Below are 26770 nucleotides of genomic sequence, written 5' to 3' on the forward strand. Positions count from 1 at the left end.
TCTCACATGGCCGGAGAAACAGCCAGAAAGTTGTCATGGATCTCTACCCCAGCAGATTTTAGGGATAATTCTGAATACCATCCTCTCTTCTCCTTCCACCCACAACCATTACCTTTGATGGAAGCAACTCAGTAAGTGTTGCTTAAGTCACTGAGAAAACACTAGTGACCTAAATATGGAGGAGTCGGGTTTGGAGAGGTGGAGACTGCATGTGATGGGGCCGAAGGGCAGAAGGGTGAAAGGATTCTAGTATCTTCTCTTTTAGGTCATTGAGTTAGCAAGTGTTTGAAGGCCTATACCATGGCCATGGGACTGCAGGGTTCCAAAGATGAATTTATGATTGAATTCCTGCCCTCACTATGCTTATGGTTTGATGGAGGGATGAGACAACATAAAAAGTACTATTCTTCCATAGAGTCATCTGTACCTATATATTTTATAGCCTTTGCTTATGTGCAAGGCACTGCCCTGGGTGTGGTGCAGGACAGGAAGATGAGAGTGGTCCTGTTCTCAAGAAGCAGACAGTTGAGTGATGGAGTAAAGACATGTCTGTATTACGAGGTGGAATGTGGAAGTGCCATCAAGAAAATCCGGACAAAGCACTATGGAAGTTTGAGGGTGGGAGGGAAGATGATGGAAGGTTTCATGAGCAGGGGAGACATTTGAACTGGATGTTGAAGAATGGGTGGAGTTGGATAAATAGAGGAAGTGGAAAGGATTGTAGGTGGGAAGGTTAGTAGGGGCAAGGGCGGAGAAGCAGGGAAGGTTGGAGTGCTTTTCAGAAACACCATAGCAAATTCCCCTGGCAGAAGCCCAAGGAGGGCATAAGCAATGGGAAATACAGCTGGCTGGTGCTGTAGGATCCTTTAGTTGCAGGTAATAGAAACCGCCTTGAGATCCTTTGAACAATAAAAAGGCTTTATAAGGGTTTAGGGGCAGGGCCACTGCTTAGGCAGAACTCCAGCTTGTGAATGGTGGTCTCTGGACTTGTGGAATGTCAGGGCCTCAGATTGGGTGTCTCATGGAAACTGAGGGCAGGTATGCAGCTGGCCCAGAACTACTGGGACGGGAAGGGTTTCAGCTCTCGCCATAGATCTGTTTCTCCCTTTTTTAGGCAACAAGGTAGATAGTAAATAGGGGGCCATCCAACAGTTCCCACATTTATATCTCTTGATCTTTTACTTTCAAGATACCAGATTGGGCTAGAACCTTAATCCCAAATCCAGAGTCCTGGGTGAGAACTTGATTAGCACAGTAGCTTGGTGTTTACCCTTGGTCCTGGTGTGTGTGCGTGTGTCTGTCTGTCTGTGTGTGCATATGTGGGATGGCATGTGGTGCAGACATGACTGATGAGGGTCTACCATGATGGAGGGGCGGCATGTAAGAGATTACTGTAAGTTGAGCAGTTGCCAAAAGATGTCCACTTTAACTGGCCTCTTTTCTGCCCCTCCCCAAAGGTGTCAGACCCCATGGTTGTGACAACAGCATTAACCTGGGATAGCAGGAAGATTGGACCCCTGCCTGGAAACAAGATTTCCTGGCCTCAGGAGCAAATGAAGGGCTGAAATGAATAACAAGTTTAACATTCAATTTATCATCTCAACTATTTTTTTTTTTTTTAAAGATTTTGTTTATTTATTTATTTGACAGAGAGAGAGAAACAGCATGAGAGGGGATAGGGTCAGAGGGAGAAGCAGGCTCCCCGCCTAGCCGGGAGCCCGATGTGGGACTCGATCCCAGGACTCCGGGATCATGACCTGAGCCGAAGGCAGTCGCTTAACCAACTGAGCCACCCAGGCGCCCTCAACTATTTTTTTTTAAAGATTTTATTTATTTGAGAGAGCGAGTGAGAGAGAAAAAGCAAACACAAGTGGGGTGGGGTTGTGAGGAGGGGCAGAAGGAGAGGGAGAAGCAGACTTCCCACTGAGCAGGGAGCCCCGGGGAGCCCAACCCGGGGCTCAATCCCAGGACCCTGGGATCATGACCTGAGCTGAAGGCAGACGCTTAACTGACTGAGCCACCCAGGCGCCCCCATCTCGCCTATTTCTAAGTGTACAGTACAATAGTGTTAACTGTGTGCACACTGTTGTGTAATAGATCTCTAAAACTTTTTCATCTCGTAGAACTGAAACTCTATACCCATTGAACACCCCCTACCCTTGCCTCCCACCAATCACCACTCTACATTCTGTTTCTAAGAGTTTGACTGCTTTATATACCTCATAGAAGTGGAATCATACAATTGTCTTTTTGTGACTGGCTTATTTCACTTAGCAAAATGTCTTTAAGGTTTGTCCATGGTGTAGCTTATGACAGGATTTCCTTTTTAAAGGCTGATAATCCATTGTATGTATATACCACATTTTTTTTTACATACCACATTTAAAAAAATCTTTTTATGAACATTTAGGTTGCTTTCAGCTCTTGGCTCTTGGGAATAACGCTGCAGTGAACATGGGTGTATAATTGTCTCTTCGAGATCCTGTTTTCAATTATTTTGGATATATACCAGAAGTGGGATTGCTGAATCATGTAGTAATTCAATTTTTTTTTAAGTAAACTCTGCCCCCAATGTGGGGCTCAAACTCAGGACCCCAAGATCAAGAGTCGCATGCTCTATGGACTGAACCAGCCAGGTGCTCCAGTAATTCAATTTTTAATTTTTTGAGGAACCTCCATACTGCTTTCTATGGTAGCCGTACCATTTTACATTCTCACAGCAGTACACAGGGGTTCCAGTTTCTCCACATACTTGCCAACACTTCTTTTTTTTTTTCAATAGTGGAATCCTAACAGATATGAGGTAATATTTCATTGTGGTTTTGATTTCCATTTTCATGATGATTAGTGATATTGAACATCTTTTCATATGCTTGTATGTCTCTTTTGGAGAAATGTCTATTCAAGTCCTTTGCCCTTTTGAGCAAGTTTCTTAACTGCAGGACTTCTCAGGGCCTTTAATGTGCACTGTGCAGCTCTAAGGAGAGGATGAAGTATTCAGCATTTTCTAGACTTAAATGACCATGGAATTCCCACAGTCCTCTCAGGGGTAGGCTCAGGGACTCAGTGTTCCATGGAATTCCTTGGTCCGTTGATCCACAACGGTACTTTTCATGCTATGATGGGTCAGAACTTGATCCTCGAAGAGGTGAGAGGAATGGGAGATCCTTGTGAGGAGAGGAGAAGCCACCGAAGACTAGGGTTCTGCATGTAAAAGTGGGTGAAGGGGAGGCGAGAGAGCGCAAGATGTGAGTATTGGAGAAGTAGCAGATCCGGCTGGAGCGGGGTTTGGTGGCATGTGAGGAAGCTATGGTAGTGGGGTGCATTACTGTTAGATTGAATAAGCATGGGGAGGTGGGGGGAGGTGGGTGCGGTTTAGGGTGGGGGTTGATGACAATTCTTCCATTCACCTCTGTTCTCTAGGATAGACGAACAAGATTCACCACCTTCATAGGAATGAAAGTTTCATCTTGGCTGAGGACTAGATGAATAAGTAGGCTGGCCAACACAGCCTGGGCCTGAGTCGTGAGGTCTAGGTAACAGGCACCCAGCATTTAAGAAGGGCAGACTCTAGTCTTGTCCCTGAGGAAATGCCCCCCGTCCCCCCACCCCCGCCGCCCTCCTGTCAGGGCCAGGCTTTAGCCTCTGGGCTTGGGCTTCATGTCGTGTGGATTCTGTGCTGATGTACCAGTGGTGTTTTTAATTTTCTGCCTTTCAAGCATCAGGCAGTTGCCCTGGACTGATTTGATTGCAGCTATTTTATCTCAGTATTGAGCAGGATGGTGGTTCCTGTGGTGGGAGCCCCTTATATGGCAATTGGTATGGGGTCTTCTGTAAGTCCCTCAGTCTGGGTTCTCCAGAGAGACAGAACCAATAGGATATATAGAGATATCTACGTAGAGAGAGACTTATCCTGAGGGATGGGCTCCCACATTAGCTCCCCTGGTTCTCAGGCCTTTGAGTTTGAACTAGAACTGCACCACCAGCGTTCCTGGCTCTCCAGCTTGCAGACAGCACGGATGGCGTGTGTCCCTGTCTGAGTTAAAGGCCCGAGAAGCAGAAACGGTGATCTCTGAGGACAGAAGACAGATGTCTCAGCTCAAACGAGAGAGCCAATTCGACTTCCCACTATACTTTTGTTCTGTTCAGACCTTCAGTGGATTGGATGCTGAACACATGGTAGGGCAATCTTCAGTCTGCTGATTCAGATGTGGTCTCTTCCATAAACCACCTCACAGACAGAGCCAGAAATAATGCTTTACCAGCTACCTCTCTGGGGGTGCCTTAACCCCCAAGGTGACGCAGAAAATTCACCATCACAGTCCCCTAGCACTCTGTCGTGTGAAATCGGGTCTCTCCTCCGAGAGGGTCGCCCAGCCTGTTGTAGAGTCCCAGCTAAAGACTCCTTACAGTACTACTACATTTGTGAGCCTTCACCTCCAGGGGAGGCCTCGGTGTAGGAAAGGCTGGACTGTGAATGTTATTTGAATTAGTAGTTGAAAGTTTCTGGTTAAGGGTGGGTTGGGATTTCAGTTTGTATTCTTCTGCCTGGAGTTAGGATACAATCTATATGTTTACTAGTAGGGGATGTCCTTGTAGCCAAGATAAGCCAAGTTTATTTTGATATTCTTGGTTCTGGGTGCTGTTTGTGAGCCATTTTTTAAATTTTTCCCATCATTATAAAGCTGTTTCTAGTCTGAAACCCTGATTGGGCCTAATATGCCCAAAGCAGTTCCTTGTTAAACTGGGGAATGGTAGTGAGACTGGCCAAACCACAGGTGATATTCCAGGCTCTTCCCAGCTCTTCATCCCCTGCTAATGACCCCAGAATTTTAGAATTGGATGGCTTCTCCCTGGATGAGGAAACCGTGAGTCAGGAATTTAGGTTTTTATCAGATAGTAGGGACCCATTAAGGGCTTTTGAACAAGAGAGTGACATGATTAATCAAAGGAGTAGTGTTTAGTGTGGAATGGAGAAGGGACATACTGGGAACTGAGAAGCCATTGGGAGACCATTGCAGGATCCTGGCGTCAGGGTACGGAGGGCTTGGACTTGGTGCTGGCCTTCGGAGCGGAGAAGAGGGGAAGGATTTGGAGGAGAAGCAGTAGAACATAGATTGAGTATGGACCTACAGGCAGATGGCAGAGGGGCTTGGGGAGGTTGGAACCTGGGAGGGTTTGTGGTGCCATCCAGAGAAACAAATGAGAAGTCCTCAGTTCCTTGTTTCAGTTCCTTTGGCGAGGTGGGGCATAGTTGGGGTGACTGCTAATTGGGACTCTGGGGCCTTGCCAGGACTGTGAAGACAAGGAGCAAGGGTTGGCTTTGTGTGTGCCCTGCTGCAGCAGCCTTCTCAGTAATAGAAGCTACTGTTCTCTGTGGCTCTTGTTCCTAATTGTTTCATTTCAGGCTAGATTCAGGGTTGATGGAATTTCTCCTAAGGGTGGGGAAGGGAGGGTGTTGGAGAAGGAAGGGGAATCTTGAATTCTGTCCTTTGTGTACTTTCCAAAACACAAATACGCACACCCACACACTGTTCCGTGCTAGCGAGAAAATGCACCCCAAATGCATAATTACGCAAGGCCCGGGCACTCCAGTTGCTGTCCTCTGCAACTCTAAGGGTTCGTTCTTTGTAAACCCAGAACAAGGGTTGTGGTAACCGTGAGTTTGGGCCCAGGGGCACTTTCACAGTGAGGAATTGTCCATTCTTTCTGGTAATCTGGATGCGTTCGTGTACCATCTAAGTCAAACACCGAGATTCGTCGGGACCACTGGCTCCAGACCGGGAGAACCACTGGTTGGGCCCGAGCTGTACCAGCGCTGCCTTTTGGAAATCCCAGTTCTTTATCCTCCGCATCTTTAAGGCTTCATATTCTGCTCTTGGGCGTAGTGCAATCAGAGGGTCATGTTCTGTCAGAGGTGACTCTGCCAACTTGAGTTTTTGGCTATTTTTATGATTCCTCCTTCTGGAAGACTTGAATCAGATTTTCCTAACCTCTGTCCTACTCCCATTCTTCCTGGAGTTGGCTTCCTGTTTGGTATTTCTTAAACAGGCTCTCTCCTAGGGTGGAGTAGTGATTTTATCCACTGTATTAATTAGAGTATTGCTACTGTGATAACACCTCTCACGGTTTCAGTGGGCTGGTGCTTGTCTCTTGTTTATGTAGTGGTCTGGAGTGGGTGTTCTTGGTGGTGGGTGTCTTTCTTCTACTAGGAAGAGAGTGAATCAGAGATCCAGGCTCTTTCCATCCTCTGATGCCACTATTCCAGCTGGTGGCAGGAGGAGGAGTATGGAGAGGCCACACTGCTTTTTAACTGTCCTGACCGGACATCACTTCGGCCCCACATTCCATTGGTGAGAACTAGTCATGTGACCCCACCTCGCTGCATGGGGACCTGGGAAATGAAGTCCTAGATGGGAATGTAGTTGTTGGCAATAGTAGGAGTTTTGTTTTCATCACCTAAGGTAGGGCATGGATAAATGCCCGTGTGGATGGTCCTGAGAAATTCTGACACGTGGGAGTTCTCTGAGTGGAGTGGGAAAGCTTTGTGGAAGAGGGCATGTTTGAGCTGGATTTTGAGAGGTGGCTAAAGCTTTTTTTTTCCTATTTATAGATGTGCTTTATTTGACTGTGTATTATTTACATTGTTTGTATTTGATGCCACCACTTAAAAGTTAGGTGATCTCTCATGAACACACATATATTTAGCTTCTGAAATACTAAGGGGTGGCAACACGTGGCCTGCATTCCAGCATGAAAGGAATCAGAGCTGAGAAGAGCTGCTCTCTGGAAAAGTCTCTTCCTTATCCTGCTTTACTGGTTTACTTTGCTTGCGTGTACCCCAAGACATTTGAATTTGAAACCACAGTTACAATCCCTTCTGGTCTGAATAATATATTATTTCCTACTGCTGCTGTGACAAATTACCACAAACTTAGTGGCTTACAATAACACAAATCTATTATCTTACAGTTCTGGAGCTCTGGAGTCTACAGTGGGTCAGTAGGGCTATGTTTTTTTCTTGAGGCTCCAGGGTCAATCTATTTCATTTCCTTGCCTTTTCCAGTTTCTAGAGGCCACCTGCATTCCTTGGGTTGTAGCCCTTCCTCCATCTTCAAAGAGATGGCTAAGGTTTTAACTAGATAGAGGGAAAAAGGTTCATCTTTTCTTTTTTCTTTTTTTTTTAAGATTTTATTTATTTATTTGACAGAGACACAGCGAGAGAGGGAACACAAGCAGGGGGAGTGGGAGAGGGAGAAGCAGGCTTCCCGCAGAGTAGGGAGCCTGATGTGGGGCTCGATCCCAGGACCCTGGGATCATGACCTGAACTGAAGGCAGACACTTAAAAGACTGAGCCACCCAGGAGCCCCAGGTTCATCTTTCCTTTTGCTTGTTCGTTTATTCAGCAGATATTGGTTGAGGACCAATATGTGTTACCTATGCTGTGATGAGAAGGAGCTAGCCAAGCCACGATCAGAGAGAGCCTCTGATAGGCACAAGAAAGAGCATGTGCAAAGGCCCTGAGGCAGGAACGAGCTTGGGAAGTACAAAGAGCAGAAAGCAGGCGGTGTGGCTTTAATGTCTTGAGTGGCTGGGAGAGTGGAGGAGAGCTCTGAGAGAACAGCAGGGCCTGGTCAGGCAGTGCCTTGGGGACTGGGCTGGGGTTTGGATTTTACCCTAAGTATGATGGGGAGCTATTGGCGGGTTTTGAGCAGGATGCTAACATGGCCTATATAGACATTTGGGAAAGCTCACTCTGAGTGTGTGTGAAGAATGGATTGTTGGGTCCCTGGTCCAGGGGCAGATGATGGAGGCCTGGACTGAGTGCTGGTCTTAGAGATGGAGAGAAATGGTGGTTTTGGAGAAAAAGCCAATAGCTCTGCTTCCTTGTTTCTTTTTCCCGGCATGCTAAGGATTTGGCTTATTTTAGACCTTTTTCTGTTGTCTGGGGAGAATGTTCTTGGGTTTTGCCAGCTTCACAACTGGAGGAAGAGTGGGAGGCCCAGGCCCAGTGCTTGTCTGGACTCTGCCTAGCCCGTTGGTGTGGAGGTGACAGCTTCGGTCAGTGACGGCTTCCTGGCGTGTTGACTACTTAGGTCATGTCTAGACATTCTTGCCCAGACCTTGTCTTGATCCCAAACCAAACACGTTCACCTGCTGTTAATTCCACCTCCCTTTGGAGAAACCTGCCTCCTGCCTTTGCTGATAGGCAGCTCCTTTGAGAGGCCCTGTCCCTGGAGGAGGCAGGAGAGCTGCGTCCCTGCGTGGAAGAGTCTCGCTGGGCCGAGATGAGCAGGACCTTCTCTGCCAGCCCTTTGCTGGCATCCTCACTGTATGTCATAGGTGGGTGAGCCCCAAGCAGGGGGACCTCCTCTTCCATCAGGAGTGTCCCCTGTGTCTTCCCCATTGTGTACCCTGAGTTATAGCACGAGAATTATTTTTGTTGACCTCATTTGCCCAGCCTCTTGGTGGCTTTTTCACGCACGATTCAGGAAGAAACTAATACTATCTGTTCCATTGCATACATGCCGCATTCTCGGCTTCCTGGTGAGTTGTTCCAAACACTAACTTAGTCTTCCTCATGACAATCCCGGGAGAAGGGTGGGAACTCTCCTCTGCCCTCCATTTTTCTTTAGTCTTGCACCCAGTGATTACTGGGTTATAATCAAATGAGAATTCTGCAGCTCATCAGTGCTGCTGGCGGCCATTTCTTGTTCTTACTGCTAAGATCAAGTGTTCCTCTGTGTTCTGGGGTAAAACATGTACCTGCTCTTGTTCACAGCAATCTGAGGAGAGCTGTTTTAGATGAGGAACCCAGCCGAGAGGTGCAGTGAGACTTAGCGCAGACCACCTAGCGGGGCCTGCTGGAAGGCAGGGGTCCCCAAGAGCTCTTCCGGCATCTCGTGGGTAGCGGTCCTTTGGCTGCAGCTGCCTCGGTGAAAGGGGCAGGAGTGAGATGTGGGTGCCTTCTCGCCCCTCCTTCATGGTGACCTAAAAGTGCCTTGGTCCGGCAGCGCCATTGTCCATCCTCAGCGTTCCTAACCCTGCCAGGTGCTTTAGCTTGGGAGAAAGCTGCCAGCACTGGAAGGGGCGGCAGCTCTGGTTTCCAGTACATCACATCCGGGCCTGCTCCTGACCTGGGAGTGGGCACGTTGCTTAACGATTCTGGCCTCACCCCTCAGTGTTCTCATTTGCCAGTTGTCTTACCCTGCAGAGTCGTTACAAGGATGAGAGATAATGTGTCTTGTGGGAGCAGCGTGGCGGGGTGCTTCAGAGCCCAAGTTCAAAGCCTGCCGCTGCCACTGTGTGACTTTGGGGAAGTCACTTCACTCTCTGTGCTTCCTGGCTGTTGGCAGAAGTACCCCGTGGCCATGTACCCTCTGCACGGGAGTGAGGACCGCCTGTGTTCTTCAGTTTCCCAGCCCCTTCCATTTAGAGGCGAGGGATGGCAAAGACCTGGTTTGGGACATGACGTTTGCTTTTGCTGAAGCCTCCTGGATCAGAGGAAGTGTTTCCATTTATTCCGTAATAGGAAGGGACAGGGTCTACATGGGAGCGATTGGTGATGCTACCTTGGAGGGGAACGCACACAGGAAGTTCGGAAGCAGGCTCATGCCTAAGGAGATCTCAGAGAATTATTGGCACCTAAAACAGAAATTCAGCCTTTCCTTTCAGAAAAACAACAGATGCCTAAATGTCAGTGGCAAAGGAAGGGGGAAGGCTGTTGGTTTGTTTTTTGAGTAAGATCTCAGTGAGGAAAGATCAGTTTATTATGTTTTGTCTTGATTTGCTTTGTTCTCTAGAAGAAGAAAGAGAGGCTAGTGGGAATAGCTCTTTAGCCCTTACTTAGTTAGGGTCTTCTGCAGTGTGTGCTAATTTTTTTTCATGTGCAGCTTGACTTTTAAGCTAGACTGTTCCTTGAAGGTGCCAAGGCTTCGCCAGCCTCTGTGTCCCTGCTGGGCCTCGCACACAACTGAGCACATGGAGAGCGGTCGGTACGTGACGGGTCCAGGTCCACTTCTTCCTTTTTGTTTTCCAGAGCGAGTACATTGCTCCGTGTGACTGCCGGCGGGCCTTCGTCTCTGGATTTGATGGCTCTGCGGGTGAGTTGCTAAATTCTCTCTCTGTTCTTTCTGTACTTTTGTTTGCTTCCCAAAAATAACTGGGCCAAGTTTCAGGCTGTGAGAGAACCAAAAAGAAAATGTAAACCAGACACTCCCCCCTTGAGCCTCTGCAGAAAGGTGTGAACTCCCAGCATCCCCCAGCTCTCGAAGTTCACCTTTTAGTGGCCCTTTTCTCAGTGCTTTTGCTATTAAAGTTTTATTTATTTTTCTTACTGTTGTTTTTTTTTTTGCTAGTAACGTTTTAAAACATTTTTATTTAAAAATATTTTGAACTTTTGACTATAGCATACATACAGAAAGCTGTATCAATTAAACTGAAAATACCTGTGTAACTAGCAAGAAATGGGACACTGAGAGCACCCCAGGTCCCCTGCCTTAGCTTGCTGGTCCTGTGTAATTCTCTCAGTGCTTGGCTTTGGGGCTCAGTAATTTCACTTTCAGTTTAAATAACAAAGGTTAACGTCGAGCTACATTGGTGCCCTGCCCTAACTTGTCCAAAACTGTTGTGCTCTTGAGGTTTAGTGTGATTTCCTCCGCCCCTCAGACTCCCATCTGTTGAGCTAGCTAGACTCGGCAAGAACTGCTTCCTTTCCGATATGTGCTTGTGTTGGTTGGCACCTCAGGATTGCTTTTGGCTGGCACCTCTGCTGAAAGCCCGGGGTTCTGTCAGGCCTGTAGGAACTGGGCAGGTAGGGGTGGGAGGTGTCGGCTCCCTGCTGGTGACCAGTGAGTCCCTGTGAGTACTTAAGAGTCCACTTGGTTTCTCTCAGAAAGGTGAAGCAGTTCCCTTGGGGTATTCGGTGGAGCAGAAGGCTGTGATCACTGTGCGGGAATCATTTTCACCTCTGTCTTGTTGAGTATGAGGCTGTTTGGAGCATAGGTGCACAGTCCCCTGTTCTGCTGGCCTTGACTCGTGCTGTGCAAATGGGGTTCTGGGCTGGGACCGGGCAGCCGGGGCTGCCTGCAGCCTGAGTCCTTCAGAGCTTGACCCACAGCTGGTTCTCAGTGGCATGGTCTTCCCTTGCCTAGAGTTTTTCCTGGAGTCGAAGGCCCATCTGTCCCACTAGAGTGAGTGCTGGTGGGAGGCTGGGCCACACAGGAGCCGGTGCTTCTCACGTGCTTGCTGGCCTGTTGCCGCTGTGTGCAGCTTCCGCGTGGTCGTCAGAAACCTTTCGCTTTCTTTGGCTCCCCTGCTCCAGGCACGGCCATCATCACAGAAGAGCATGCGGCCATGTGGACTGACGGACGCTACTTTCTCCAGGCGGCCAAGCAGATGGACAGCAACTGGATGCTCATGAAGATGGGTGTGTAGAGGCCTATGGCCAGCCCAACCTGAGCTGGCCAGCTTTGGGAAGGGACCCTCGAGGGCCTCAGGGTTTCTGGATCTTAACCTTTTGATGAGGTCAAGGACCCTTTTGAGAATTCAGGGTGGGTTAGTCTGCTTGGGCTGCCATAGCAAAATACCATAGATTAGGTGACCTAAACGACAGAAATTTGTTTTCTCAGCTCTGAAGGCCGGAAGTCGGAGATCAGGGTGCCAGCCTGGTCAGGTTCTGGAGACAGCCCGCCTCCTGATTGACAGACAGCCGCCTTCTCACCTGGCAGAGAGAGAGCTCTCTCTTCTCCTACTTCAAGGGCCACCAGTTCTGTCAGATGAGAACGCCACCCTTATGCCTGCAGCATACGAATTCTGGGGGGACACGATCCAGTTCATGGCCCAAGAAAGCCCTCTTTCTCTCACATATACATGCAGACACACACACAGAGGCAGACATTTGTTACAAATGGACAGGCTGGCGGACTTTAAACTTTTTGATTGCATGCCTCTGTTAATGGTTCATGCACCCTCAGCATACATGTGTACTTGTTTATAGGGTTATACACACGTACTGGTGTCCATCTGCATTTCACATGTGAGCAAAGCTTAATTTCTTTATTTTTTAGAAAAAAAATACAAATACACATCTTAATACTTTCTGTTTGCACCCCAGTGGATCATTCAGTGTACCCCTGGGGTGTGGGTATCTCTCTTTGGGGCCCACATCTCCAGCTGTCAGCACTCTGGGGGTCAGAGTGTCAGAGAAGCGAATTCTGTCTGCCTGTTCCTTACATGGCGGCCCCGGGGGATGAGTCCTCCTTCCTTCCAAGTCCCTCTCTACTTCGCTGTGTCTTCCCTAAACCCTCCTTTCCTCAGGCATCTCTCCTGTGTAGGGAAATTCTGGTGGGTTTGGTTGGGGAGTGATTCATCCCTGGGATTTTGCCAGATATCTGTCTGCTAGGAAATAGCATGACTTCATCCTATAAAAGTCATACTAGGGGCATTAAAAGAAACTTCATTAGTAAGTGGCTTTTTAGCAGTTTGGAAAAAAATAGCAAAGAATCAAATAGCAAAATAACAAGTCAGTGCCAGTTTTTAGGCAGTTTTTTGGAATTGAGATTCATGAGCTCATTTCTTTATAAACCTTTGAACTTCCCCTCTGTGGTTATGTGGTTATCAGCAGTCAGTAGGGAAAACAGTAAAGATAAGTACTGTTTTAGAATATACGAACTTTCACTCTAAATATAGATCTGTTTCACCAAAATGATAACTTTTTAGTAAAAATCTGATCAGTTAAGAAGCATACATCCAAACGTAGAAGGTATTGGCTTAGATTAAAGAAAAACTGGAAGATCAAAAATAATTTCAGTTCCTCTGCTGAAGCTTATTTGGTGTCCCAGGACTAGTCTCTTGGAAACGGGAAGGGCTGTTTGCTCTTGGGAATTGGGAAGGCAGGGAGCCATCGTAGAGACGATGGTGACGGGACCTGTGCGGCCCTCTTGTAATCTTTCGAAAGATTTCTTTGCTTCTGAGACTTGTGTTCAGCCATCCAGTCAGGCCTGGTTCAGGGGTGGGCGCCTCCTGTCTGCCACCCACCCTGCCTTCCAGTGAGGGGAGAGCACCGTGGCCCATGTTTCCCTTACCTGGTGTGGGGTGTGAGCGAGGTCCCCAGCTCCCAGCCTTCACCGGTCGCCACCCAAGTGCTCATCAAGTGCCCAGTAGTGGTAAAGTGACCAAAGGCTGAGAGAATGTTCTTTGCAACGACACATGTACCATTGTTGCAGTGATTCTCAGGATGCCATTTTTACCAGGAGTCGAATGAAAATCTTGCCTTTTCTTCCTTTCCTTCTCTTTTTTTTGGTCTTCTTACCCCTATGCTTTTTTTTTTTTTTTTAAGATTTATTTATTTATTTTAGAAAGAGAGGGGGAGAGCACAAGTGGGAGGGGCAGAGGGAGAGGGAGAGAGAATCTCAAGCAGACTCCATGCTAAACACAGGGCCCGACTCGGGAGCTCGATCCCACAAACCTGAGATCATGACCTGAGCCAAAACCAAGAGTTGGATGCTTAACCAGCTGTGCCACCCAGGTGCCCCATCATACGCTTTTAAATATACCATCTTACTCTCCTTGCATGCTTCCAGGATTAAGGAACGTTCAGATTTTTCAAGTGCTGCCAACCCACCTTACAGAAGGTGCTTCATAAGGACCCTGTTATCATGTTGTTGGTGGATTGCATCCTTCTGGGTAGAACTATGAGCTTGGGTCCATTGGGAATTGTTTCTTCTATGTTCTTCCCTCTGTAGGTCTGAAGGACACACCAACTCAGGAAGACTGGCTGGTGAGTGTACTTCCTGAAGGATCCAGGGTTGGTGTGGACCCACTGATCATTCCTACAGGTGAGTGAGCTGGAGTCCTTCCAGCGTGGGTGAGGAAGTGGCTTCTAGATGGTTCTCCATACTCTCTGTTTGCTTGTGGGACTTGGATCATTTGGGGGCTCAGCATGACTTGATGTCATGATAAAGGTCAAGGTGAAGAAAAGAGTTCTGGCAGAGAGGCAGGGGAAGGCTGTGGGTGGTGAAGATAACCTTTTTATCGTTCCTCACCCTGCAAACCCAGCACTGGGCCACGGGAGGATCGCCTTTCAGGAGGCACTGCTGCCTGCCTCAGCTGAAATGGCGTTCGGTTCATGCATGGCTGGGCCACGTGTATTTCTCCCCAGATTACTGGAAGAAGATGGCCAAGGTTCTGAGAAGTGCAGGCCACCACCTCATTCCTGTCAAGGAGAACCTCGTGGACAAAATCTGGACAGACCGCCCTGAGCGCCCGTGCAAGCCCCTCCTCACACTGGGTCTGGACTACACAGGTCAGAACCCTGCTGCGCCCATCGGGGGCTCCCGGCCACCGTCCCCTCCACCTGTCACCGTTCTCCCCATCCCAGTCCTCTGCATCAGAGTTGAGCTTGAGCTGATGGCAGGATTTGGCCCCACCCTGGCACAGTGCGGCATTTGATGAAAGCAGAAGCTTTATTTGTTTCCACAGTAGCCACCTACTTGCCACTTATTTTACATAATTTATTCTTGCCACGCTCTTCTGGGCAGACCTTTGGCTGCTGCTAAGATGGCTTTCTTACCACACTGCCTCTCTAACATATCTGATACTGGAAATGGCCGGGGCAGGGGTGGGTGCGGGTTTCTAGGTTCCATTTCCTTTCCTTCTGCCCACATTTGTAGATCTACCTTCCTAGACCCCCCCCACCCTGCATCTAGTACCTTCTGCTTTAGAGCCTTTGGGCGTGGGTGGGTTTCTTTGGCCTGTGTGATAGTGGTTGGTGAAGAGCGAGCGCTGTGAACTGTTCGTGGGAGCTGAAAGTGTGGATTTATGGAACAGCGAGGGATGCAGAGAGAGGCCAGGGATGTGGGGCTGTAGGGGAGGGAGCCGTGCAGTAGAAACAGAAGAGGAGAGGTGGATGGGGGATGTCTGGAATGCAGGCAGATTGCCCAGAGGGGTCCTGGGAAGAAAGCATTACAGCCCAGACTCTTGCCAAGTTTTAAACAGCATTCCGGAGCTGATCTTCAAAGCGGTGTTGGTTGTGGGGGCAGCCCCCAGCTTGCTTTCCCTATGACGGACGCCCTCACCGGAGGGTAGTGCACACTGAGGGGGATAGGTCCAGTGAGTGGCCCAGGGTCAGCTAAACATTTTCCGTGAGAGTGTTTTGAATTGTTTTTAACTGAATCAGAGGCTTGGACCTATTACTTGTAGGAGAGGGGAGAGCAAATGTTGGGGGTAAGACATTTGTTCAGCAAACATGAGTGCCTACTACGTGCGGGACACTGTGCCAGGTGCTGGGTGAATATGGCAGATGGTTACCCTGTTCCCAGGGGTTGTAACCTGAGTTGTAAGTGCTGTTTCATGGGGGGGGTGGTGGTGGTGGTCATGGTGGTGATGGGGTGAGCTTCTCCAGGGCCACAGTTTCATCTGGAGAGCCATAGGGAGACCCTGGCTGTGACAGGGCAAGTGTGATTTGGAAGCATTAGTCACAGCGAGTCAGATGGCAGGGAGTTCCTAGGTCTTGGCACCAAGACGCAGGAGTCTCTGGGCTCCAAGAATGTGAAGTGGTGGGTGGTATTCCCCTGGCCTCCAAGACCGGCTGAGTTTTCTCTGCCAGGCAGTATGTTCTCATAGCTCCCTGTGCTTCTGCAGCTGCGTCAGTCTTTACACAGAAGTATAGCTATTGCTGGATGAATTGTCTGTCTTACAATCTAGAAGATTCTAGATAGATTGTAAGCCCCATGAGGGTAGGGGCTGGGCATCGCTCAGAGCTGGAACTACAGTGACCAGCACAGCGCCTGGCAGATATCTATGCCTGGGAAGTCTAGATACTTCATACACACTTGTTGGATGAACAGATGCATTAATTTTGTGGGTGAGGCAGTCAGGGCTCCAGAAAGTCAACAGGCTTGGACAGAGGCTTGAATCAGGCCTCCTGTTTGCTCAAGTGATATGCTCTCTCTAGGATGTGGTTCTGGTTAGCAGTGTTCGAGATGGGTTCTTCCACTCGGCTCCCGTGGGTCCCTGGAGCGAGAGTTGCAAGCACGTTTGTTTCTTGCAGGCATCTCCTGGAAGGACAAGGTTGCAGACCTTCGGTTGAAAATGGCTGAGAGGAACGTCGTGTGGTTTGTGGTCACTGCCCTGGATGAGATTGCATGTAAGAGCTCTGGCTTTAGTGTTTGGGCATGTTACCCAGTCTCTCCCTGGGTTCTCTGGGAATCTGTGTGTTCAGGCCAATCAGCTTTCTGAGTGGCCAGGGAATAAACAAAAGACTGTGTCACCAAATGGGTATATGATACACCAAATAGGACGGAGAAGGAATTATAGAGAAAGCGGAGAGGAATGTGGCTTTTCCCAGAGTAGTATTACAGCTAGGGGCTGACGTTAAATCAGTGGTGATGCCCACCCCTGGCCAGTCTCTTCAGCACTGTGACACCGCTGAGGAAGGACATTTCTTCCTAACATTTTGAGTCTATCGACATTCATGTGTGTCTATTTGTAGAAGTGGCATCATAGAAGATTATTTTTTTCTCTACACTTTTCCTCTAGTTCCCTAAGTTCTTTACAGTGAGAATGTTCTAGAAATACTTCTACGTCAGAAAACTCAGGAACTAAAAATTCTTCACCAGCCTTTTTGATACAGTAGCAGTTTGTGAATCTTTATGTAACCCTTATGTAATTGTTCAGTACCTTGTCCTCCAGAACCCGAAGGAGTCTGGTTGAACCTTCCTGTCCTGTCTTCTGTTTTCTGATTGGATCTGACCCAGGGTTAACTGAGAATGGGCACTACCTTATCTTTTTATTTTCTCACTAGAGAAAGAGACCCTACTACACAGTGTCCTATCTTTCCAATCCCCAGCCCCAAAACTTTGTCAGATATGAGTGATGCTTGACGGGTGTGTCGTGTATCAGTGATTGATATCCTTAATTAATTAACAACCTTGACATTAGAGAAAATAGCATATATAAAGTTAATTTCTCCCTTTGATTTTAAGAAAACGCATTCCTGTTGTGGAAAACCTGGAAAATGTAGAGGAAGTAAAAAGAAGAAAAAAAATCACCTATAATTTTGTTACCCAGAGATAGTCACTGTTAATATTCTGTGCGTATATAGATTTTATAGCTTGATTTTTCCAATGTATCAGCGTACTCTAAGCATATATAATCATAATTTAAGTTAATATAAATATCCTATCATCTGGTTATACCATAATTTATTTAACCATTACCCTAAGGATGACCATTGAGTTATTTCTGATTTTCCCATGATCTTATTATGATGCTACCATCAAAATCTTAGTGCATCAAAATCTGTGTCTTGGTTTCCGATGATTTTCTTCTGTTTGTGGCTGGCTTTTAGGGGTGGTATTACGGTATTAGAGGGTGTGTGCGTGGTAGTGCTTTGGACCCATCTTGCCATTTACCTGCCAGAAATGTTTACGGTGGATATGAATATGCCTGTCCTGCCACACCTTCCCAGTCCCAGGTACTGTCGTTTTTAAAAAGTGCTAGTCTGATAGGTAAAAGAAGTTGCATTGCTTTACTGTGAGAAGCCATTATTCTAAAATGGAAGCAGTACTTTTCTCACCAGGGTCTTTTTTATACTGTGTTCTTCAGGAGAGCAAGCATCAGGCTGTGCTTTCTGCTGGCCCCCGTAGTTTCTTAAACATGCAGTGACCTCCCCAAACCCCCCTTGACACTGGCTGTAGGCGGGTCCCCCACCCTGGTTCGGTACCACGGCCTGCCCTTGGGTGGGCTCGGATTTGGGTTTCATTCATGGGCCTAAGCCCTGCTGACTCACTGCTTTTGTTCCTGTGTTGGAAGCTCCGCCTCCATGGGGCTCCTTGACTCTTAGCCAGAGGGCCTTATTTGGGTTCCCTCATCATGGGTGGGTCTCAGTTTTTCTGCCCTAGTCGTTTGCTTCAGAAGGGAGAGGGCGCTTGGCTCTTTTCCCTTCACTTAGGAGTGCCAGAGGTTTTCCCCGCGGCAAGGCCAGGCCCGGCAGGTCACCACCGGGTGGACCGTTTCAACTCTTTGTTTGGAGGGTAATTCTCAAGTTTTTGCCTAACCTCCACTCTGTTCCCGGGACAGTGATGTGGCAGCTTGAGAAACAGTTCTGGTGCCATCATTTGGTGGACATGAGCAACTGCAGCTCAGTGGGGGAACCAGGAAGTCAGGTTTCCTGCTTTTCTGAGAGATGCCGCCGAATCCTTCCATGGAAGCCTTCCACGGATGCCAGAGTGCTTCCCTCCCCCTCTAATCTATCTGTTAAAATCTCAAGTCAGGCAGGTGACAGGGTCTTTTTTTTTTTTTTTTTTTTTAAGGGCTGTTCAATCTCCGAGGGTCAGATGTGGAGCACAATCCGGTGTTTTTCTCCTATGCAATCATAGGATTGGAGACGATCATGTGAGTGTTTGCCCCACACCGGAAAGTCCTTCCTTCCTCGAAGCTCCTCAGATGGCCTGTCTCCCCTTCCTTGCTGGTCAACCCCATCACTGCCTGAGGTCCTCCTGGTGTGCTGCTTTTCTTCTGCCTTTCCCCTTTGCTGCCTCTCTCTTCCTTTCCCTCTGGTCTTCCTAAACACTAGGTATTTTTTACATCCTGCCTCTCTCTTAATTCCCAAATGACTTGAAATCTATGGAAGTATCTCTAGTACTAGGAGATTAAAAAAAATAAGTAGGCAGGAACATCAGAACAAATACCAGAATGAGGTTAGTTCACAAAATTTCTGCTGCAAGGTCTTGGTCAGGCCACATGTTTGATTTTGTTTTGTAGCAGCCCGTGCAAAGGGATATACAGGCTCCATTATTCAGTCCTGGGTCCACAATTCACATAAACCCAGGCATTTCGAAGGTCAGAAATGACACAGGAAAACCCCCTCAGTTGTGCTTTGTCGAACTGTCTATCTGTTAAAGAATTGCTGTGGCCTTCCTGTGGTTGCTCTTTGATTTGGATGGCTCTCTTTATTCTGATAACGTTTATTAAGTGGCTAGGGTCTCTATTGGGTGCCAGGACGAATGAGGCAGGCAGGGTCCTGGGCTAGAGTTGGGGAGACGAGTGTCTCTTCAGGGGATTCAGGCATGTAAGTGGGCACTGACTTGACAGTGGGATGGGTACGGGTATTATCGGAGGGGCCTAGCCCACACTGGCAGGGGGTGTTCTGGAGAGACTGACAAGTTATATTGAAGCAGAGATCAAGGGCACATGTGAGTTGGCTGGGTGAATGGGGAGCAAAGGGAATGGTGATCTGAGCAGAGGGAACAGCATTGGCGGTGGCTCTGGGCAGGAGAGAGCACAGTGCCTGCAGAGGGCCTGGAGTGGTTCAGTGCAATTGGAACGTGGAGTGTGAGGCCGGAGCGTGAGCAGGGGCCACGTAAAGGAAGGCCTGTGAGCCAAGTCTGGGAGCTCAGACCTTTATTCTGAGGACACGGGGGAGCTATTGAATGGATTTTTCACAAGGAACCACAGGATCAGGTTGGCAAGTCATAAAGAATACTGTGGCTGTGCAAATGGGATGGCTGGGGGCAGGACTGGGTGCAGGGAGACCAGCTAGGAGGCCGTGGCACTAATCTGGCGGAGAGTCGGTGCAGCCCGACTGGGGAGGGCTGGAGGCAAAGCTGGACAGCTTTGATGGGGGTTTAGACTGTAGGTCCAGAGATCTTAGTGGAGGGAAGGAAGGACATCAGGGACAGTGCCCAGGTCCTGGCTGGGGGAATGAGGTGGACGGTGATAACATATACAGGGATAGGGACACAAGTTGGAGAGCAGGATTTGGGAAAGGCATGGGGAGGAAGGAGAAGCTGCTTGGTTTTGATGGCTAGAAGATGGAGCTGGTTGTGTATCTGTGGGTCCGTGTTCCCCCAGCGCTCGCTCACATGCTCTCCTTTCTCTGTCACCTTACCTCTCGCCCCTCTGCAGGCTCTTCATTGATGGTGACCGCATAGATGACCCCAGTGTGAAGGAGCACCTGCTTTTTGACTTGGGCCTGGAAGCAGAATACAGGATCCAGGTGCTTCCCTACAGATCCATCCTGAGCGAGCTCAAGGCTCTTTGTGCCAATCTGTCTCCAAGGGAGAAGGTGTGGGTCAGCGACAAAGCCAGTTATGCCGTGAGCGAGGCCATCCCCAAGGTTGGTAGCCCTGCTGAGGCCCATGCCCATTCAAAGCCTGCCACATTCCAACTGCCAGCCCCTTCCCAGTTCCAGCATCCTGCAGCTTTGTCTTTGAAACAGAGGCTGTTCTGGAAGATCTCTGGGACTAGCTGTCAGATCAGAGATGCCCCCTCCCTAGAAGAGCCCTTTGGGCTGGAGCCATATTCAGAGTCTGAGGGCCCTTAGAACTCATGGAGTCCTCTGTGTTTTCCAGAGTGTGGCATGAGAGATGATTTTAGGTGGTATACATTCAAACTTAGGTTTATTTAAATGTTTTCTGTTTTAAAAGCAATTTAGTCTATACTAGAAAACACATTTCTAGCATTTGAGACCATGAGGTTATAAAAATTATTTCTTGAGACAGGGTTTAACAGACTAAGTTGATCTAAAGATGGTCTAAAGAAAAGTATTAAGTAAATAGAGGTCGAGAGGGTAGGCAGCCAGGGTGCGAGCTGCGTAGGTGGTAGGAGAGTGCCTGAAGTCTGGGAAACACTTCGCGTGCCCCCTCCCCACCACATTTTACAGCTGAGGAGACTGGAGGCCCAGAGGGGCTTGGGAAGTTGGGGACTTGTCGGGGGTCAAATGACAGTGATAGCCTTGCCCTTTCCTGAGCCCCTGCTGGGTGGTGCTAAGCAGTGGACACCTGTCTCCTCATTTTAACTAGGGCTCAGGGCGGGACTGGAATCCAAGCCACCTTGGATGTAGCCTTTTCGACTGTCCTGCCCTGGGCCTCTGGCTGCCAAGGGGATATCCAAGCCCAGGGGTATCCTCTCTTCTCCGTCCTGGGAAGAGCCTAGGCCTGGCCCACTGGCCCTTCCACTCTCATGCTGCGTGACCCTCAGTTACTCAGAGATTTGCTTCCTTGACCTGAGTTAGGGGATCATGCCTGCCTTCTCAGTTTCGTGAGGGATATGCATGTGAGAGCGAGGGAATAGGAGAGTGGAGAGAATGATCACCTGTCAACAAGCTCTGTGCAAGTGCAGGGTCATCCTGAATCCCCCTCTCGTAATGCAGGGTGGGGTTCTAACTTGTTCTTAAATCGGGAAGGGTCTTCCTTAGCCCTTTATGATCAGACCATGAAGAGTACGTGATGTGTGATTCCTGAGCAAGATGGAGGAAGGAGTGGGAGCCCTTCCCTCATCAGTCATGTGTGTCCCCAGACTATGGGAAAAAGCCTCCTTTGTGCGGCAAGGAAGGGGTTATTTCGGTCAGGCTTTGATCGTTAGTGAACTCTGACCATGACCATGGAGGCTTGAAAAGCAGTACCTTCCTGACGGCTGGTGGCCAGCAGTGTCAAAGAGCTGAGGACGTGGGGGGGAGAAGAGAAACACCTTGTTTGATGTACTCTATCTTTCTGGAAGAGCCCCAGCCCCTTTCGTCATGCTCAGAGTCATCAACCAAAAGGCACAGCTGGGGGTCCTGAGAGGGAGCTCTTTAGATGATTTGTCCTAAGTGCGATGTGCCCGGTGAAGAGCTGATTGCCTTGGTCTTGGGTGTGTGGAGCCAGGCTCGATTTCCCATGCTACCCCTTTTGCCCCTAGGATCGTCGATGCTGTATGCCTTACACCCCCATCTGCATCGCCAAAGCTGTGAAGAATTCTGCCGAATCAGAAGGCATGAGGCGAGCTCACGTGAGTCAAGCAGCCTGTGCAGAGGAGGGGTGTATGGTGGTCGGAAGGCCCAGTCCCTCGCGTGCTGGGTGGCTTTGAGCCTGGCACAAGATGGCAAATTCTTTGAGCCTTTCAGCGTTAATGAGAGCATGAAATAGAATACTCAATAGGCTACATCTTTACAAAGTATAGCATACCCCCCCAAAAAAGGTGATGATGATGATGCTTCTTAAATGGCCCAGAGTATGTTTCAAGGCCAGCAGTGGGTCTGGACAGATGCGAGGCCCACAGATGGCTTTTGCCAGTGGCTTGCCTTTCCTGCTTCTGGAGGGCGGGAGTGAACCCGCTGAGGGATTTGCCCCTGCTCTCCGGTAGGCCCTTTCCTGGTTGTGCCTGAGCTCCTCAACAGCCGAGGAGCCCTGTCCCTGCTGGTGGGGACTGCTGCAGACGTGTTTACAGGGCGTGCCTGCGTGGGAAGCCCTGATTGCCGGTGGTCGTGCCCCGTGGCTCCAGCCGTCCCAGTCCCATGTTGGGGCTGGGCTCTGAATTTGCCCAGCTGATTTTCAGTAATAACTTTTTAAAAAATGTCTCCGTTGTTTGCACAGATTAAAGATGCTGTTGCCCTCTGTGAACTCTTTAACTGGCTGGAGAAAGAGGTTGGTTCTTAGTCTTTGTTTAACACGTGGATTTCGGTTATTCAGAAACTGTCAACATGTGATTCTAACCGTGGCCCCTTCCGTGCTCTGGAGACCATGAGGTCCAAGGTCTTGATCTAATTTTAGGACTCTTCTCTTGGTGGTTCTTTCTGGAAATTTGGTGTGTATTTAGAAATTTTTTTAATTGTAGAAAATAGTAACACAGATGAAGGAAGAATTTCCTTAACTGAGAGGATCCTTTTTGGGTCAAGGCATTGTCTTATTAACTAAGTGGAATTTCATTATAAGGAAAAGTGGTTCACAATAATATTATCGGCAAGCTGACTGTATTAAGAGAAAAAGATCTTTGTGTACATTTTGGACTTCAGTTTAAGATGTAAAACTTTTGATAGTAAATTGATTCTTGGCCATTAGTTTCTTGCCTTTTCATTCCTTACGGTTGACAGCAGGGGATTTCTTTGTGCTGTTATTAAACAATCTCATGTTCCCTTTAAATATTATATAAACAACTCTTTAAAAGTAGCTTAAAGTGGGAAAAGAATATCACGCTTACTCCCACCTATGTAACTAGTTTATTTCCTCTGGCTGTTGTTCTTCTGTGTAAATCATTTTTACATGTCTCTCAGTGTATAGATATGGTTTTGTATTTTATTTTATTCACTTAGTACCATAGTGTGAGCCTTCTCCATGTGCTTTGAGGCCTTTAAAAAAGAATCCAAATTGTGAAAGCGTTGTGTGGTGACAGATGGTAGCTACACTTCTGGTGAGCACAGCGTAACACAGAGATGCTGAATCACTGTTTCGTACACCTGTAACTAACATAGCATCGTGTGTCAGCTCTACTTGCATTAAAAAAAAAATAAACAAAAAAAAGGGATCCAAGTAGAGAGATTGCGTTTGGTGCTTAGACCAATTTGCCATTCCTCCTATTTTCAAGTGTTTAGATCATTTTTAATTTTTTTTTTGCTATTATCAGTCAACCTGTAATAATATCTTTGCATTGGTCTTTTTTATTTATTCAGGATGACTTTCTTAGGATGATATCCTAGCAGGAGATGCTTTTGAATTTTTAAACTTAGCTGGATTAAGTTTGGGGGAGGCTTTAGGATATAACACTGAGACAAATAGTTGAGTGGAAAATTGAAAGGATAGAAATCCTTCTACTTTAGATAGCTCTGATGAGAGTCTTTGGAAATTCCCTCCTGGTTAAAGATGAGACATTGGCTGTGTCCTGGAGGTGGGACAGTTGGGACATGGGAAGTGAGGAAAAAATAAGCTTTTACTGCATCCCCTTTAACTTGTATGAAGCACATGAATTTATCACCCCACATGATTTATAAGCAACTCCCTTGTAGGTGCCCAAAGGTGGCGTGTCAGAGATCTCAGCTGCTGACAAAGCCGAGGAATTTCGCAGGTGAGGATCCGTGTGTGTGTGGGGGCCTGAACCTTGTGGGCATTTCTTTGGCGAGTTAAATGAGGCTGAGAGGGCCCCTGTTCTTGGCACAATAAAATCCTTCACGCCGCTCTGCTCTCTGTGTCTTTCTGTTCTAGGCAGCAGGCTGACTTTGTGGACCTGAGCTTCCCAACGATCTCTAGTACGGGACCCAATGGCGCCATCATTCACTACGCGTAAGGCATGCGGAGGAGCTTGCTGCCTGGCTTTGCTGCTGCTTCTGCAGGAGCCCGGGGTGGGGGGGAAGACGACACTAGTTTACCAGGGGCCCCAGTGCCCACCTCCCTGTGTCTGTTGAGACTGTTCTTAGATGGGAAACGAGGACTTGCTTTCTCTCGTTTCCTTTAAATCTCCAAGTCTCTGCCTTTTGGGAGCCTCCTCTTAGGCTCAGGTGTATGGTGTTGACCTTCTCCATGAGGTAGTCAAACGGATTGTCCCCCTCTTTCCTTTCCGAGGCAACAGGAGGTGTATTCATAGCTCTTGATCATGGTGATCAGAATATTTTAGTGTTTGTCTTTGCTGATAATGGCAGCCTTTTTGATGCATGAGTCCAAACGTCTTGTGAGCTCCATCATCCCCATACTGAAAAACTTAGCACTAGGTTGTTGAGCATCCTGTGGTGAGGGAGGTAATCAGCACCCTTTCTTCCCTCCCTGTGGGCTTAAAGCTGGGTGCCCAGCCTGTGGGGGATTTCAGCAGATGACTCCAAGAGCCTGTGGACTCACAGAGTGGAGCATTCCCTGTGCTGTGAGACGGGATGGGCACTGATAAGTTTAGGATTGATCTGCCTGTGGAGACGGTGGGAAGTGGAATGTGGCTTGCTCATTGGACACCAGCTTCAGATTTGCCCAGGCGAATGGTTTTGCCTAGTGTCGGGCATTTTGAGTTCTTTGCTCTGTGTGTATGATGTACACAATCAGTGGAGGGACACTTGGTCTTTCTCACTGTGCTGTACACAGGCAGGGGTCCCCCCTCCCCGCACACTCTTAATAATTGTTTTTAGAGCTTTTAGTCTTGGGGCATATTTTGAACCTGTATGTGGGAGACAGTCACGGATGTGATTGTGCAGTTCTCTCCTATTAATGCTTCTGTTCTAAAATTAAAATATAAAAAGGACTTTCAGTTTTTGTCTTATGTTTAATTCAGGTGGTGAATTTCTTGGCTGGATACTATCCTAGAATTTTGCATGTAATTAACACATTAAAAAATTTCAGATCAAGGTGGGAGAAGTCTGCTTCTGCTTTGGCATTTTTTCGCCGTGGGCTGTTGGAAGCCTGTTGAGAAGCAGGGCCTGGAGCTGGTTCCAGTCATTTGGCTGGAGTGACCACTGATGCCCTTCGTGCTGAAGAGAGGGGGTGGCGCCTGGAAATGAACGAGTCCCTTTCTCAGCTGCAGGGTAGAGACTTGGAATGCCCTTACTCCTTCTAGCATTTTCCAGTGCAGTGGTACTGTCTGGAAATGGCATGGGGGAATCAGATCACTTTTTTAAAATACTTCATGTTCATTAAAAAAAAGTGCTATGGCATAAGAACATTGTGATTCACTCCTTTTCCTAATAAAAACCCCTTTACTTTTTCTCCCAAATTGAGACATTTACCTCCTGTCTGTCTCTTGGTCTGGGAAGCACATGGGGCCTGGGACCCCACATCCAGAGACAGGTGCCTCCTGGCTGCTGTATTCCCAGTTCTCAAGACTCTAGCTTGGTCCTCTCGCATCTGATGATGATTGTTTTTGTAGCTTTTACAACTATTTCATTAACCTGTTTTGTTCCAGACACAAATGGAGATAGATATGAGGAAATATGTTATTCTTCCTTCTCTTGAGCTCTTTATCCAGTTGGGGAGATAGGTTGACTGGGTCTTTGAGTAGTTCTAGAAGATTAAATTATTTGGAATAATCAATTTAGTGGGTAACTTTAAATTTTGATATATTTTCAGACCTATGTAAGTTGTAAGAATAGTATAAGGAACTCTCATATGTCTCCTCCCAGATTCAGCAAGTACATTTGTGGAATAATTAATTTTTAATTAACTTTCTTAGGCCGGTCCCTGAGACGAATAGGACATTGTCGCTAGATGAAGTGTACCTGATCGACTCGGGAGCCCAATACAAGTAAGTGAACTAGGGCTGCCATAGAACAGGATGGTGTCGGGTCAAAAAAGTTGAATAGGGGGCAAGCCAGGCTCCAGCGGAGGGTGCCCAGATGGGAATCTCACTGTGCGCCAGCCCCTAATGGAATCCTTCTCATGTCTTGTCCTTTTTTTCACCTCTGCTTGAAGTTGTCCAGTGGTGACTCTTCCCACAAAAGACCGTTTGATAGAAATGTTTAGTTCTTGGCCGGAAGTTGTTAAATACTAAATAAATAACTGAAAGCAAGCTTTCAAAACCGTTGGAAAGCCTTCTGCCCTAGTTCATAAACAGCCTGCTAGTTCTCTGGACTTGTAGCGCCCTCATCGCCTTGGGAAGTGAGGGATTAACTTTAAATGAGTAAATGAGAAACTGGGGTTGCCCCTGAATTTCTGAATTTCCATCTTCATGTCTCGCTCCTGTCCTATTCATCCTCTAGGATGTTTCTCAGAGGAGAACCCAAGATTTGGCTGGGTCCCAATGTGGAACCCACGAGAAGGTGCTGGAATAGGTGTTGTCTGCATGAAGATAGCGCGAGCAGTTTTAATGCTCCGTTCCCATTGCAGTTGGGACTATGGCTGATGGAGAGCCTGATTATTTTTTTATTTTTAAAGATTTTATTTTATTTTAGGGAGAGAGAGAGCGAGAGCAGGGGGAAGGGAAGAGGGGGGACAAAGAGGGAAAGAATCTCAAGCGGACTCCGCGCTGAGCGCAGAGCCTGACGCAGGGCTCCATCCCACCACCCTGAGATCATGACCTGAGCCAAAACCAAGTCAGTTGTTTA

General features: G+C 47.9%; 1 protein-coding gene across 2 annotated transcripts in view; it reads left to right on the top strand.

The window, feature by feature from the left end:
* The window catches only part of XPNPEP1 (X-prolyl aminopeptidase 1), a 49719-nt gene that overhangs the window by 13542 nt on the left and 9407 nt on the right, over window positions 1-26770 (top strand). For both annotated transcript variants that reach the window (XM_036070036.2, XM_036070037.2), the window contains exons 4-15: window positions 10040-10103; window positions 11324-11428; window positions 13746-13838; window positions 14162-14305; window positions 16052-16147; window positions 18315-18396; window positions 19909-20119; window positions 21682-21771; window positions 22356-22406; window positions 23762-23820; window positions 23958-24035; window positions 25900-25971. In XM_036070036.2, coding sequence (XP_035925929.2) covers window positions 10040-10103; window positions 11324-11428; window positions 13746-13838; window positions 14162-14305; window positions 16052-16147; window positions 18315-18396; window positions 19909-20119; window positions 21682-21771; window positions 22356-22406; window positions 23762-23820; window positions 23958-24035; window positions 25900-25971 — 1145 coding nt within the window. The remainder of the gene's footprint in view (window positions 1-10039; window positions 10104-11323; window positions 11429-13745; window positions 13839-14161; window positions 14306-16051; window positions 16148-18314; window positions 18397-19908; window positions 20120-21681; window positions 21772-22355; window positions 22407-23761; window positions 23821-23957; window positions 24036-25899; window positions 25972-26770) is intronic.

This window comes from Halichoerus grypus, chromosome 7, assembly GCF_964656455.1.
Source record: "Halichoerus grypus chromosome 7, mHalGry1.hap1.1, whole genome shotgun sequence".
Lineage (NCBI taxonomy): Eukaryota > Metazoa > Chordata > Mammalia > Carnivora > Phocidae > Halichoerus > Halichoerus grypus.